Source organism: Sceloporus occidentalis, unplaced genomic scaffold (genome assembly GCF_023333645.1).
Source record: "Sceloporus occidentalis isolate IW3139 unplaced genomic scaffold, rSceOcc1.0.p SCAF_94, whole genome shotgun sequence".
Classification (NCBI taxonomy): domain Eukaryota; kingdom Metazoa; phylum Chordata; class Lepidosauria; order Squamata; family Phrynosomatidae; genus Sceloporus; species Sceloporus occidentalis.
Genome location: NW_028317074.1, coordinates 2,596,210 through 2,611,923, shown reverse-complemented (window position 1 = coordinate 2,611,923; position 15,714 = coordinate 2,596,210). Strand labels below are relative to the sequence as shown.

At 39.7% G+C, this 15,714-nt stretch overlaps 1 protein-coding gene across 1 annotated transcript; it reads right to left on the bottom strand.

Annotated features, from left to right (window-relative positions):
• Window positions 1-229: 229 nt before the first annotated feature.
• On the bottom strand, window positions 230-12,009 carry LOC149284401 (coiled-coil domain-containing protein 134). The gene is made up of 8 exons (XM_089496804.1): window positions 11,906-12,009; window positions 11,686-11,741; window positions 9,608-9,718; window positions 8,309-8,430; window positions 8,019-8,103; window positions 7,026-7,207; window positions 4,505-4,576; window positions 230-355 (listed from the first exon to the last, which is right to left on the bottom strand). Exons 1-8 carry the CDS (start codon window positions 12,007-12,009, stop codon window positions 230-232), a joined length of 858 nt encoding a protein of 285 aa, XP_089352930.1.
• Between the last annotated feature and the right edge of the window lie 3,705 nt (window positions 12,010-15,714).

The following is a 15,714-nucleotide window of genomic DNA, read 5'->3' as shown; positions in this document are numbered from 1 at the left end:
ATCACCAATGATTACAGTGTGTGTTTTGAACTCTGATTTTATATTAAAAAAAACAAAAACATATCAAACGTATTAGTCATGATAAGAAACAATTTTATGTTGAATGTTCCTGGAATATAAGCACTCATTCTGTAACAGGCCAGGTTTCCATGTTGGCAGGTGACATACTCCGGCAAGGCTCTCATATTATCTTCGGTTTGTCCTTTGCTCAACGGACTCTTCATTGGCTTTATAACTCTGATCGGGATCTGGTGATCCGAGGACCTTTTCTAATCTCCTTTCTCTTTTCATCCTTTCGTCTTCTCTTTTCCTCTTCTTTTAATGCTTTCTGGAAGGCATCTGTGTTTGATAAAAACTAAACAAAAAGAATATTCAGAAAATCATCAGTTACTGAAATCACTTTATAATAGTGTGCCATGGTCAAATTCGAAACCACTACATTTATTGGTTGATATGCAACTAGTTAACATCACCTGCATTTTTCCACAACTATAAATATTACAAAAAGTAATACAAGCCAAAGCATTATGAAATTTCAAAATGTACCTTATATATGGAATATGTAAATAAAACGGCAACTACATTTATACAAAATTACTGTAGTCTTATATGCACCAGTGTATAATACACTTGTATAACTTTACACTCAATTTTGTAGGATTTTTTTTTATAATTATATATAAAAAAAGTATATTTGATCTCTCTCCCGATTAAATATTTACCTAAGAGTTAGGAGCAATTTTATAAGAACTATAGGTGAGCTACACCATACTCATAATGATGTACTGATTAAGATGTTCACTGAGGGCCCAAAAATCAGCCAGATATATCATAGCCATCTCTTTGATATGAAAGATTTTTTCAAGTCTAAATCAATAGCGCAAAAAAAAAATGGGAGAGAGACTTAAGCATAGAGTTTGATCTAGCGACCTGGAACAAAAGTTATAGTTAATTTAAAAAAAAAATTTAACTGTCAAAATCTTAATCGAACTTCAATATAAGCTTTCTTATAGATGGTATTTAATTCCAGAAAAATTAAACAAATGTTACCCCGTCCAAAGAAATACTTGTTGGAGATGTGGCTTAGACAAAGGCACTTATATCCATATATGGTGGCATTGTTCTAGCCTATGCCCTTTTTGGATTATGGTTAATAACATTTTAGTGTATCTGGGGAAAACTGTTTTGAGGCAAAATAGTGAAATTTTTCTTCTCCATCTAAATTGGCCTAGACTGGATAATATAAAATCATATTCGCTTTCCCATGTTTTAGTTGATGCTAAAATAACTATAGCTAGAAACTGAAAAAGCAAAAAAATTGCCCTCTATTCTGAGTTAAAGCTCAAATTGAGTATCAACTACATATGAAAAAAGGTCTATTTATGGGGAAATTTAATATATTGGCTGATAAAGCCTTAAAGATATGGGAACTTCATTTTTAACTAGGGCTGAAACAACTAATCGATAAAATCGATAATGAAAATCGTTGTCAACGATTTTCATTATCGATTAATCGAATCGATTTTTATCGATTATAAAAATTATAATCCGACCTCAGAGATCGGATTATAACACTAGAATCCAGATCCCCCGCAACACTGCAGGGGACCTGGATTCCCCTCACTGTCGGCCGGTCTCTCCTCCCCCCTCCCATACATCACTCTGCCTCTCTACCCGGCTCCGTTACTGACTTCATAGAAGCCTCAGCTTAAGTGAAGGGCAGTAACAGAGGCTGTCTGTGCGCATCGTTTAGACCCCCACCGGCTGACAGAGGATCATCCTCTCTGTCAGCCGGTGGGGGTCTGCATCGCACAGACAGCCTCCGTTACTCACCTTCACTTACGCTGAGGCGAAAGTTCCTGTCAGTAACGGAGCCGGGTAGAGAGTCAGAGCGGTGTATGGGAGGGGGAGGAGTCAGAGGGGTGTATGGGAGCCACCCTCCCATACACCACTCTGGCTCCTCCCCCTCCCATACGGCACTCTGCCTCTCTACCCGGCTCCCTGGTGTCTTGTGAACCTCCGTGGCTGACAGGAGGCAGAGTGGAGTATGGGAGGGGGGAGGAGGCAGAGTGGTGTATGGGAGGGGGCAAAGTGGTATATGGGAGGGGGAGGAGGCAAAGTGATGTATGGGAGGGGGAGGAGGCAGAGTGGTGTATGGGAGGGGGGAGGAGGGAAAGTGGTGTATGGGAGGGGGAGGAGGCAAAGTGGTGTATGGGAGGGGGAGGAGCCAGAGTGGTGTATGGGAGGGGGAGGAGCCAGAGTGGTGTATGGGTGAGTTATAGTGGTTTATGGGGGGTATTATGAATTTCAGGGCATATAGGGGTATAAGGCATATCGATATTAGGTATATCAGGGGGGCATAAAACATATCTGGGGTAAAAGGTATATCAGGGGACTCAGTTGCATATGACTGGCATATAAGAGGTATAAGGCATATATGGGGCAGAGTGGCAAGCTGGGGGTCAGATGTGCATAACTGGGGCAGTTTGGTAAATAAAAAAAATTTAAACAAGGCTTTTTTCTCAGTTTTTATTAAATATGAAAAATAGTTAACATATGAATTATTTACTAATAACTTTGTATTAAAACCTAGTTTGAGAAACACTGTTTGGGTTCTTGTAGCTTTTATTATGTCAGTAAAATAAGAAGGTGAATAGAGAGGCCATTGTGATAAAGAGATGAAAGTGTAAATTGTACGTTTTTTATTACATTATTTTAAATTGAAAAAAAATTAATTTTATCCGATTAATCGAAAAAATAATCGGCCAACTAATCGATTATTAAAATAATCGTTAGTTGCAGCCCTATTTTTAACTTTTTTCTCTTTTCATCCCCTGTGGCTATAATTCCATCAGTTCGGAGTCGCCCTAAGCCAATCCCTACATCTAACTGCTGAACATAATTTCTTATATATATATGAGAATTTATTGGGTCAACACTAAATATTTAAATTACTACTTTGCGGTTTGTCTAAACCTGTGTGTGTGTATGTTTTTTTACGTAATAAAAAAAAAAGTATATAACGTGCACCCATCCGATTGGGTCACTGGCTGAGGATTGTTGACACTGATCAATGCCCTAAAGAGTCTTTGAGCAGATAATTCATTATGTTAACCCCTTCAGTACAGAGCCGTTTTTAATTTGTTTTAACATTTCTGCAGGGCTCGTGTATAGCTGTAATTTCCATCTCTCTCTCCTTTAGTGTACCTAGACACTAAGTACAATAAGTACAAGTAACATACTGCCATTTCAAAACTGGTCATCATGCCCCCATGTGGTATTTGGGACATCTTTGAAGCTTTACTCCACAAAACCATTTATTTTTGAAAAACAGACATCCCTGGGTATTTCTACCACCAGGCTTTGTCAAACTTTGTGGTAGTAATTGTTTTGCATGCCCCCACCCATTGAACTTTAGGTATGAGTTTGTTGGATTGTTTGCCTGGTAAAAAGGCTACATTTGGGACACACGCAATTCAGTTTTTGAACTTGGAAATAAAGCATTCTGCCCCATGTCCTATTTGTGACATCTTTGAAGCTGGTCAATTTAATTTGCTCCATCAAACCTTTTATGGTTGTAAACTAGACAAGCCAGGGTATTTCAAATGCTAGTATTTTAACCCTTTCCATGCACTAATTCTACTACCAGCCTGTGTCAAAATCTGTGGTAGGTATGGATTTACAGCTCCTGGTATATGTTGCTATCAAAAAACACCCCAATATACGTTCAGCAGCATCTCCTGAGTACAAGGATACCGCTAATGCATAGGTTTGCCTGGTTGTTTGAGGGGCAAAGGGCCACATTTGGGAGGTGCACATTTTTCAGTGTTGAAGTTTAACATTTGGTGATCATGTGCCCATGAAAAATAGGACACCTCAGGTTATTTCAAATGCTGGTGTTTTAACCCTTTACACGCACTAATTCTACCACCAGCCATTGTGTATTTAGCTCACAAGCACCCATGACTCCATTTTGGCAAAAGCACACAGAACAGCCATTTTGAATGGTCAGTGAACACAGCTTGATAGGTTTACTGTTCTAGCTTACTCTTTTCACAATCACACATTTAAGTTTTAGGTGACACTTTTGTGCACTTTGGATTTGCATTTTACGCTTGCCAGTTTGTTAACTGCAACCCTCAAAGAATGTAATTGAGATGTAAATTGATTAAATTCAACATCGTTAAAACAAAAAAAACGAAGCTGGGTGCTAGCAGGAAAAAGGGACAGCATAAACCCTCTTGAAGCATACAAACACAGAAAAGAATCCCAGCACTTCCAATCCTTAGGTTACCTTATTCAGAGAAAGCAAAACAAAAAAGCAACATTCGGCTTGACAAAAGCCCCCGTTTGGCCGAAACTTTGCTTTTTTGTTATGCTTCCTAAAGATTGGAAGCTGTTTGGAGTGCTAAGATTTTTTTCTGTGTTTGATTAAATCCAACATGTCCATTAACTCATCTCAACTGCCAACTTCATTCAACAACCCTATACATTCAACTCTTACCTCCATGTTTTCAGTCTTGAAGGGATTTCTGTAATCGGGTGACTTCTCACTGATTCCCAATTCTTGAGACATCTGAAAGAAAGAATTAATGGTTCAGTAAACCACCTTGTTGAAAGACTAAATTTACCCTATGACAATACATTACTAAAATTGGAAAAAGTGATGCTGTGTTTAACACACATCACAAGCAGAACTGGTCATATATCAATTATAAGACTACCCCAATTATAAGACGACCCCCAAAATTTGAATATTAATTTAGAAAAAAAAAATGAAAAAGCCTGAATTGAAGACTATGCTATAGAAGAAAAGTTTTACTAGTAAATATGAATTCACATGTAAACTAATTTTCATATTTAATAAAAACTGATTGAGAAAAATGCATTTCTTGTTTTTATTTCCTTTTGTTTGCCAACCTGCCACCCAGTTATGCATATCTACCCCCTGGCTTGCAACTGTGCCCCCCAGATATGCCTTATACCCCCTATATGCCACTCTGCCAACCCAGACTTACCAATGCATCCCCAACTTTCCCCCCGTGCTTCAGACGCCCTGGTGTCTAGTGGGGGCAGCAGGTCAACGCCTGCGCGATGCGCTTAAACAATCTCTGCTGCTACCTGGCACTTCCACCGGGGCTTCTATGACTGAGCACCGGAAGGTTGCGCCGGTGCTCCATCATAGAAGTCCTATCAGAAGTGCCAGCCAGCAGCAGAGGTTGTCTGCACGCCTCTTGCAGACTTTCGCTGGCTGCCAGAGAGGAGGATCCAGGTCCCCTGCAGCGCTGCAGGGGATCTGGATCTTATTGTCAGACCTCTATTTGCTTATATTTGAGCAAATACGGTACATATCAGTCAGAAACAGGATAGTCTTACATAGTGCACTATAGGTCGATAAAATAATAAAGTTGAGATAGCTTTGACCTTAATTGTAACTTTTTAAGTAATTGTTTTATTTAATGGGGTACCTCAGGGATCGGTTTTGGGACCAGTAGTTTTTAATATTCTTATTAATCTTAAAGGTCTTAATATGATACAAAGGTCTGCAACAGTGTAGACATTCTGTGTGGAACAACTCAAACGGCGAATGACTTAAGTAAATAAGAAGAATGATCGGGAATGTGGCAGCTGCAGTTTAATATTAATTAATGTAAAATAATGCACTTGGGACGTAAAAATCCTAAAGCAGAATATGGCATTGGTGGCAGGGTACTGTGAGTAACAACGCAAGAGAGTGACTTATTTTTGATGACTTAAATGTAAGCACACAACGCAATGAAGCATCTCAGGAAAAGCAAGCAGGAAAGGTTAAATGATGTTAATATTTATAGCTTGAAGGAAAGAAGATGGGGGTAGAAACACTTTACTTAAAGAGATTTAACAAAGTATGAGGTCATGGCCTAAAACTTGAAGGCCAGAGGCTTAGATGTAACTTAAGGAAATTCTACTTTATTCAGAGGGTAGTAGATAAATGGAATAGTCTCCCAGCAGCAGTGGTGGAGGCTAATACAGTGAGTGAATTTAGAAAAGCATGAGATAAGACATAAATCTTTACTCGCAATAGGACCTGATCAAAGACTGATAGGGGTTTAAACCCCTTACATCATGAAAAATGGGCCGAACGGTTCTTATCTGCCATCAATTTTAATAGATAAAAGCCATTTATCATTGAATATAGTACATGTATTTACACACACTATACGACCAAATGTATGTAGAAACCTGGCAATTACACGTATATAAAACTTGTTGAACACCCCATTTCAAAACCACAGGCATTAATATAAAGTTGCAGTCATAATAGCCTCCACTGAGAAGGCTTCTCACAAGACTTTGCTGCGTGCTTGCGAAATTTTGTGAACCAAAATAGCCTTTGTGAGGTCAGGCTGGATGAGAAGGCCCGAGTTACAATTGGTGTTCCAATTCAATGGGGGTTACAGCCGGGACTCTGGAATCCACACTCCAAACCATGTGTTCATGGACCTTACTTTGTGCACGCCTGTTGGAAGCAGGTGTGGCTGAAACACCTAAACTCAATAATGAGGAGAGGTGTACATATAGTTTTAGTCATAGTTAAAGCATTATCTATACATTAGAAAATGCCAACTCGTCCATTTTGTAGAAGAAACTACATAATGCACATCGCTAAAAAATAAAAAACATTGCTATGCATTGAACAACAAGCATATATATAAAATTCCACTTATCCGTAATAAACGCACATGAACCACCTGCTGCTTCTTCTAAGGACATATACGTATTTAACAATACATAAAGCTGGGCTACTCAAGAAAAAAAGTATTTTCATTACTGAATTTTAGCTGAATGAGATGCATTTAACTAAATGAAGTTTAGAATAAACACAGTTTCAACAAACCTGTATCATTGGTAAACTAGCCTGCTAGACAGATTAGCATGCTGGGTAATCTTTATGGAACACGAAGAGGCTTCAATAAATCTGCATATTTATGTCATATAAGTTAACATGGCTGTGAATGTGATTAGAAGTACATGCAAATGAGTACCAGGCCAAGAAGCTGAGAGTGAGGTCCATCGTTGAAGATTCCACTCAGGTTACAGAATCCAATACCCCACCGGATCAGATTGTTCCAATTGGAGTTCCGGTCAAAGTAATGGTGAACTATTTTGGGGAATCTCAGGACTACATCACCAAAAAATGCAGAATTCTCCACAGTATGTGAATAAGCTGAAACAGATTTGCAAGGTTTAGAAGAATAATGATGCTAAAGAATAAGAGGTTGTAGGGTATTTCATAAAAGTAATTGATCAGATCGCATCTAGAATGTGCAGTGACGTTTTGAGCACCAGTACAAAAAAAAAAAAAAAAAAAAAAAAAAAATACTGGAAAGGAAATAAAATGAGTTCAGAGAAGGGCTAAAGGGCTAACAAAGTGATTAAAGGAATGGAAAAATTCAGCTATGAAAAAAGGCTGCCCAAATTGGGATTGTTTTCTCTGGAGAAAAAACATCTTTGTGAGGATATGATAAACCTTTACAAGTATGTTCAAGGTTAACACAAAGATCTTTTTGGAGATCTATCTATAGATCACTCCGTTCTTCCACATGAGGAACATTTGTCTAAAACATACAGAAGGTTTCTTTACCTATAGGGCAGTTAAATTGTGGAATAACCTGCCATCTAGCTTTTTTTAGCCAATTCAATCAATGTATTAAAAACTTTGGATGTTTTTCTAGATATGAAATGCACACAGGGTTATCACAAGTAAAGGTAGATAAGGTTATGTTGATCCAGAGCGAGTCCGACTGCCTTGGAGTCCAGAAGGTTTTTTTTCCTTTGAGATTATATTACGGTCTCAGGTTTTCTTTGCCTTCTTCTGGATCAACTAGTAGTATGGGTTATTGTAATGATTTAACTTGACGGACTATATGTCTTGTTTCAACCTATTAACTATGTAACTATGCATCTCTTCTAGCATAAAACGAGCATTAGAGGGTATTCTGTTTACTTCTGAGCACTTATAAAAGCACACATCTCACCATCTTTTATTTTGTCATCCTCTGGAAAGGGACCATCTGGTTGTACTCCTGCTGCAATCAAGACAGCTCGAGAGTCCTCTAGCACCTGTAAAATAAAGTGTCAGATACTAAAATGCTAATGCATTCTATTTGCTATTGTGTGTGCATGAAAATTTTACTGTGGTAAAAAAAAATACTCTCTCAGAAGATGTCCCCCAACCCCCCCAAAAGAAAAGTACCTGGAATAAAAAGAATAAAAGGCAGAAGTACCTATAAGTGAAAATTATTTGAGATTAAACTGTGATGCTCACCTTGAAAAGCCCTTTTAGCATTATGTCTATGATTTTATACTGCTGGTTGATATCATTAAGATCAATCAGATTATTTAGGGCATTGATCTGATCCTTACGCTTCACTTCAAAAAGCTTTTTATCTGCAGACTGTTAAGGTGTTACAAGTTGAAATGTACATTTCTTAAAGCTAACCAAATTTACAGTACTGCACATCATGATTTTTGCAGTTTTTTTGTACTCTTCAATACTAGCAGGCCTCAGACTCATTGGTTTTCCCCAAATAAACCCCCTAAGTAGATTAGATATACACACACAACACACTAGTGAAAACCTGACATTCTTGCTTAGGCAAGCACAGTAGGAGCATTTTCCCTGTGGGCTCCCATTCTACAGTTTATATATTTTCTATATGTTTTATTTATATATTTTATGAATTATGCTTGATCAATCATATACATGTTAACTTATGATGAATTATATTTAATTAATCTCAGAGTTAATAACATAACCTAGGATTCTTGAGAGTAAAGTGAGTGAAAGTCACACAAACCTCCTTGGGGAAAAGACAGTTACAGAATCAAAAGACTAATCTGTTTTAAACAAGTCATAAAGTTTGCAGTGGAATTAGAGCACTACCTGTGAAGTAGCCTGTCCCTCGTACCATGATGCTTCTGTTACCACAAGTTAAAACTTTTTATTAATACAGATTAGTCTGAACTAGATTTGAGCACAGGCCAGTTTTTCATGTTCGTCTTTGTGTTCTGTTCAGGCGAATATTCGTGTACATTCTTCGTGTTCGTTTTTTTTTTTTTTTTTAATAGAAGGGGTTAACCTTTGGCGCCGGGATTTAAAAGGTCCGTATCAGTGACTCTATTGGTCACCAGCAGGGAGCTCCTACATAGGTTGATGCCAGAGAAGGCCCCTGCAGAAAACCAATAGAGTTGCTCGCACGGACCTTTAACTCCTTGTGCGAACCTGCGGATTTCCGCTCCCGTTAACACATGCGATGCTGCATAGATAAGGTAGATGGGGAAGGGACCAGGGAGATTAGCAAAAGAAGATGAACACGAAGATTCTTCGTGTTGTGTGTCTTTGTCTACGTTTTGCCGTTGCCGTGTTCGTTTCTTCGGTATTCGGGCTATACAATGGAAAAAACGCACCCTTCGTGTTAGTTTTTATATTCGCCCGAATACGAATGCACAAGTCTGGTCTGAACTATTTACCATTTCTTTATCTAATGTGACCATGAACTAGAATATAACAAAGCCTTAACAACCCAAAAGAGAGAACTGAATTACTACAGTGCCGAAAGGATACAGATTTCAAAAGCAGCATCTCTTTTCTGTTTGTAAGTGTCTGATGTGCTTGCAAAGGACAGCAGTATGGCCACAAGGAAACTCAGGACATAGGCAGGGTCCATGGCAATGCCTTTAAGAAAAGATAAGAAAAAAAGCACAATAATTACCAAAGTGACTAATAACTCTTCAATCTGGAAGCATCCCAAATATTTTTTTTTTGCCCACAGAGAGGTTTTAATATTACAGTACATAATGAAAGAGAGTTAAGATCCACATAGAAAACACATTTTAAATATATTATATGATAGCTGTGTGGTCCCTTTAACTTTTAATGTTGTCCATTTTGCAAATAAATGGGGAGATTCTGCAGGAGCTCCCCATATGCATTTGCCCCAAGCCGCAGATATCTAGTCAGCACCAGCGATGGCTCTTACATAGTTATATAGGCTGAAAAAAGACATGCGTCTATCAAGTTCAGCCTTTCTTATATCTGTTAATTTGATGCCGTTAGTCCAAAAGAAGGCAAAAAAAACCCCAGTTTGGCTCTTTGATCTTTCGAGGAAGCCAAGGTTATTCTTAAAGATTACTGGCACATATATTAGTTTTCAGAAAAGGTTATGTTTATTTGGGAGCGCGTTTAATTCAGTGTCCTAAAATAAAAATGGTGATTTTACAGTATGCATTGTAAAGGTGCCGAGCTAGCCACATTAGCATTTTTATCAGACTGCTCTTTTATCTGAAATATTCAAGTTATCCAGCTTCCCACCGCGCTGCAGAATCTCTGAAACGCTCATGAGTCACTTGAAACACTCTTTTGAAACAATAGTACAAACCCGTTCAGACAGTTAGAATGACACTGCAACAGATACGTCCCAACAGAAAACAATTAAGAAGTTAAACACAACTCATCTCACTTTATGAAACTGCCGTTGGCGAAACAGAGATTACTGCTGCCCCACCAGACTGCTAGAAAGAAACACAGAGCGTGTAACCAGCTTACAGATATGCCAAGCATTTTGCAACTGAGTTTTACATCCCAGGAAAATGTGACGAGGGCTTTTTATATATATATATATATATATATATATATATATATATATAGTAATCTGCGATATACAGATTTATTTTACTCCATGCATTTATCTATTGGCTCGATACTCTTACACGAGGAACCAAATGCTACAAACATTTTTTCCATTTAACAGTACATAAGAAATGTATACACTATTACTGCAACAAGCTGTGGCCCATCCAATAAAAGACTTGGAAGAGGCCCATCACGCAGCCATCTAAAGCAGCAGTAAGGTGACCTCTGTGACTGAGATGCCTCAAGGTCCTCAGATTGCTGTGTAATTAATTATTGCACTGAAGAGCAAAGACTCAAACAAGGCACACAATGACTGGTGGCTAGTGGCTAGTGGCCTAGCTGCCCAGCCTGTTAGAACCGGCTAACAATGAAGGGGTTTGCCATCTTCTGATTTGTTGCGTCTTTAAAAGCCGTAAGAAAATGGAAGTCTCCAGTGTTTTCGTCGCGGTCTGTTAGCGCCCACCTCATGCATTTATGTGATAGAAAAATGGCTTTGTTTCTTCTTTCAAAACTAAAAACAAAATTAGACAAAATGTACCAAATCTATACCATCTATATCCTTTGCTGCTGTACATCATCAAAGAGAACCTAGCATCAACGCAGCTTCCATATGGCAGAAATAGGGAGACAATCATACAAACTCCAAATGAGAGGAAGAAAAGCAGATGGCTAATATTAGTGATGGATACTGCTTCGTGTATGGAATATACAGAAATGTACCATGTAGGATTTATTAACATGGACATATATACAGCAGTTTTATTTGTGCGGGGTCCAGGTTCAGTTATCGCTTAATTCGTCTTTATATAAAAAAAATGGAGACCAGTTAGTCTCTGGATTCATTTGGGATCATTTATTAAACGCTACATGGGGTTCCACGGCCTCGCCGAATGTGCCGGACAGGCTGCTTCATTGACAGGCGCGCATTAAACAACGGAAGTGCTCGGAAAGACCGCTATACACCACAGCAACGTCTGCTCCGTTCATTTCCATCCATGAGCCGAGGCTACCTCCTCGCTCCAAGCCGTCATTACCAGACAGCTTGCAAATAATATACATTTGCAACCTAATTTACCAGAAACGTAAAGAATGACGTAAGAGAAATGATACCAAAAATATAGATTTTACGGGATACGAAAAAATGGAGTTGTCACACATGCTGTGCATGTAACATATGTGATGTCTGCCTATACCCGTCCATGTATGAGCGGAATCTCCAGTCATTCTTACCTCTCCGCCTGCAGGTCAATGAAAGCTGAATGCAGGTCAGTGATTTTCACTCCCATCCACCAGTCATGCCGCTTATTTTCAGGTAACCCTTTTCTGTGCAACATCAGTCGCCAAACAAAAAATCCTTCCTGGCTGACGTCACTTCCTGCAAAACAACCCACAGTGCCATGTTCTGTAGCTTTCCGTGAAGTCTCTGGTTCTCTATCTTCGAAATGATGGTATGGCGTCACCCGCTCACGTAACTGCCGCCATTATAAGGCTTTGAGCCGTGAGGGACGTTGGAGGCTGGAGAGAAGCAGGAATAGAGGACGGAGGAGGAGGTGGTTTATTGAATATTGCGCTGTAATTTCTAAGTTCAGGCTGGCCGATGATATGCCTGACTGTGCTTCTGCTGCATGAAGGCAGCAAGTGGTAGAGGAGCGTGATCAGACATATCACCCGTGTACTTTACTGTGTGCTTTGTGGAAGATGTGTACATGTAAAAAATGTTATAGTATTTCTCCTTACCAAGACTGGCATCTTGTGGCCTGGATGGCACGTAACCCCGCCCCCTTCCCCGTTAACTTATTTAACCCCTTGACTGCTAACGACGGCATGGTGCCGTCGCTAGCAGTCCCAGTCAAGTGCTAACGACGGCACCATGCCGTCGCTAGCACTACCTTACCTTGATGGAGGTCTGTGGACCCCCATCACCACCTACCCCGGCGATCTGCCCCTCATATTGAAGGGCATCACTGGGACCACCCGATCCGGCCGGTGACGTCGCGCGTAACGACGTGATGACGTCACCGCGCAACTTTATTAATAACTGACAATTGTCAGTTAAAGCGGTATGGGGGCATGCTGCTTAGATGCCTGTATCTCAGGCATCTAAGCAGCTACAGACCCCCAACATATACCTTGCCTAGAGACATCCTCAGGGCCGGCCCTATAATGGGGCAGACTGGGGCAATTGCCCCAGGCGGCACTTTTCAAGGGGCGGCACTTTGCCGTCCCAAGTGCCGCTAATTTGTCAGCTGATGCGGCTACCGGCGCCGGTTTTAACATAAATGTAAAACCGCCGCCGTTTAATTACTTTCCTGCGTGCAGCGTGCCGATCGGTTCGGCTCTTCGTTCCACCCCCTTGATGCGCTGTGACGCTCAAAGGGGCGGGCTCACGCAGAGCAGGTTCCCGTCACCGCGTGACAAGGAGAAGATCTCGAGCGAGAAGAGGCTGAAGAGCACGTCGGTGGAAGAAGAAAAAGTAAGTATTTAAAAAAAAACTAAAAATTGAGGTGATAAGCGGACCGATGGAGTCGCGGACAGACATTCATGCCCCTAGAGGGTTGCTGTGGAGAGGGGAGTCAGGGGACATTAACAATTGAATATCATTGAAACGTATTTGCGGGCCTACTCTATTTCAATCTGAATATTTTATGAAAAAGGAAACTGAAATTGGTTCTTTGGAGCAGTTGCTGTTTGCTTTGTACCACCAATTTTGGTTCCCATTTCATATTAAATAGAATATCACCAATATGGAAGAAGGGGAGTGAACACCACCTGCACACATTTCAGACATGGTGCCACCATGTCTGAAATGGTTGCAGGTGGTGTTCACTCCCCTTCTTCCATATTGGCGATATTCTATTTAATATGAAATGGGAACCAAAATTGGTGGTACAAAGCAAACAGCAACTGCTCAAAACAGCACAAATGTATGACCTCAATACCTCAGCACATGAGAGGTGAGCTGTCAGCTCAAGTGTTAAGCCTGTTAAAATGGCTGTTTATGGAGGTTATCATGAACCTCTGAAATCACTGTTTTTTCCTCCAAATATGTATAGGATTTTTTGTAAATCTTGGCCTTGGAGCAGGTTTAATGTTAACATACACTGGCTGTGCCTTCTGTTTTTGAGGTAACTACAGCTAATAGGGCTTGTGGTTATCTGTTTTATCTGGTTATCTAAAGAAAGGCCTAATTTTACAGGGTGGGAAGGACATAATTTTAAAGGACATATTCATGCCCCTAGAGGGTGGCTGGGGAGCGAGGACACAACAGGGTGGTTAGGACGATCTATACAGAAAGGGGGGGTGATACACATGGGTATAGGGGGCATTATAATTAACCAGTACAAAAGGGGGGGCATCAAAACACAAGGGGGGCATCAAATAAATCAATGCACAAAGGGGCCTGGCAGGGGGCACAGTCAGATACACACAATAAGCAGCAATGTGGAAAGCATTTTTTATGCTCTTGACAGGTGTCAGTGCCTGTCCTGGTGTGTATTTGGTTATCTGTTTCCTGGCACTTTACTTACTGTAGGGATAAATAGAACTTTGTAATTTTTATTTATCCAGAGACAAAACGCCTTCCTGAATTTCTAGTCACGTCAAAGGACAAAACTCCAGACATCAGTGTGAGGGAAAGTGAAGGTATTGTGTTATTTACTCTATTTCAATCTGAATATTTTATGAAAAAAGAAACTTAAATTGGTTCTTTGGAGTTTGTGAAACACAATTGCTGATTTCATTATAGAGGGGACTATACACCACATATTGCTCCTTACTATACTTACTATATCTTTGTTTTTCTCATTATGTATTTGCACCCCATGTGGAGGAGTATGCCTTTTAACCCCCTATATGCCACTCTGCCTTCAGAAATGCTCTGCGGGGATCTGGATCTTAGTCTCATAGTCAGACCTCATTTGAGGCAACATAGATTATAAGACGAGGGGTAATTTTTAATAAATCTATTTAAACTATTTATATAAATAAAGCTATATAAAAATATGGAGTTTGCAGTTGCATGTAAATTATCACTTCCTAATTTTAGTTTTAACTATCATGATATAACATAATGGATGTAGGACAGTTTTTGCAGATTTTTTTTCCCCGAAGCGGGGGGGGGCAGCATTTCACACTTCGCCCCAGGCAGCACAATGTCTTGGGCCGGCCCTGGACATCCTAATTAAATTATCTAAACATAAACTAGTTTAACTTTAAAAAAAAAAAAAAGTTTAAGTATTCTAGCTAAATGATCACTGTGGTAGCCAATGTTACCACGGTGATCAAATAGCAATGAAAAGTCACATTCCTTTTTAAAAATGGCCGATACAAAATTTTAACCCCATGATCCCTTTGATCATTAGCCAATGGTAGAGGAAGGCAATTGTTGAAATCCTGATGAACTGCAAATATTATTAAAATCCGCCATTTAGCCTGTGCGGTACGTGAGTAACCATCTCATCGCTGGAGCGCCTTGCATTTTTTACTGCAAAAACGTATTTTTGCTGTAAAAGTGATTTTTTTTCTCCCTTTACCATCATTTCTTTGGGATTGTAAGGGGAAAGAATGGTGTGTGCTTCTGTGAGTGAATGGAGATATGAAAGGCGTGTGAATGGTCAGTAATTAGGGTTGAAGCCTTGACGTGGCATTACTGCTCACGTAAGAAGTTAAATTATGGCACAAAAAGTACACATTTGCAAAAACGACACCCCTTGGCGCATCAAATGAGGGGCTGCATGTGTTTCTAGTACAAACCTGGAGTGCGCAAGACACAAATGAACATGTCGCTATGGTTAGAAAAAACATATTTTCTAGCCAAAGCGACATATTCCATAATTTTTTGTGCACTCAACTTTTGTCCTAGAAATACATGTAACCCCTCATTTGAAGCTCCAAGGGGTGTAGTTTCTTGAAATGTATGCTTTATGTACCCTAATTTAACTTCCCAGATGTCTAGACCACTTTAACTTCAGATATGGCAGATTGGAGAATCTTGTTAAAAAATTGTCTTAAAACATTTAGGGGTGATGCCTGCATTTAGA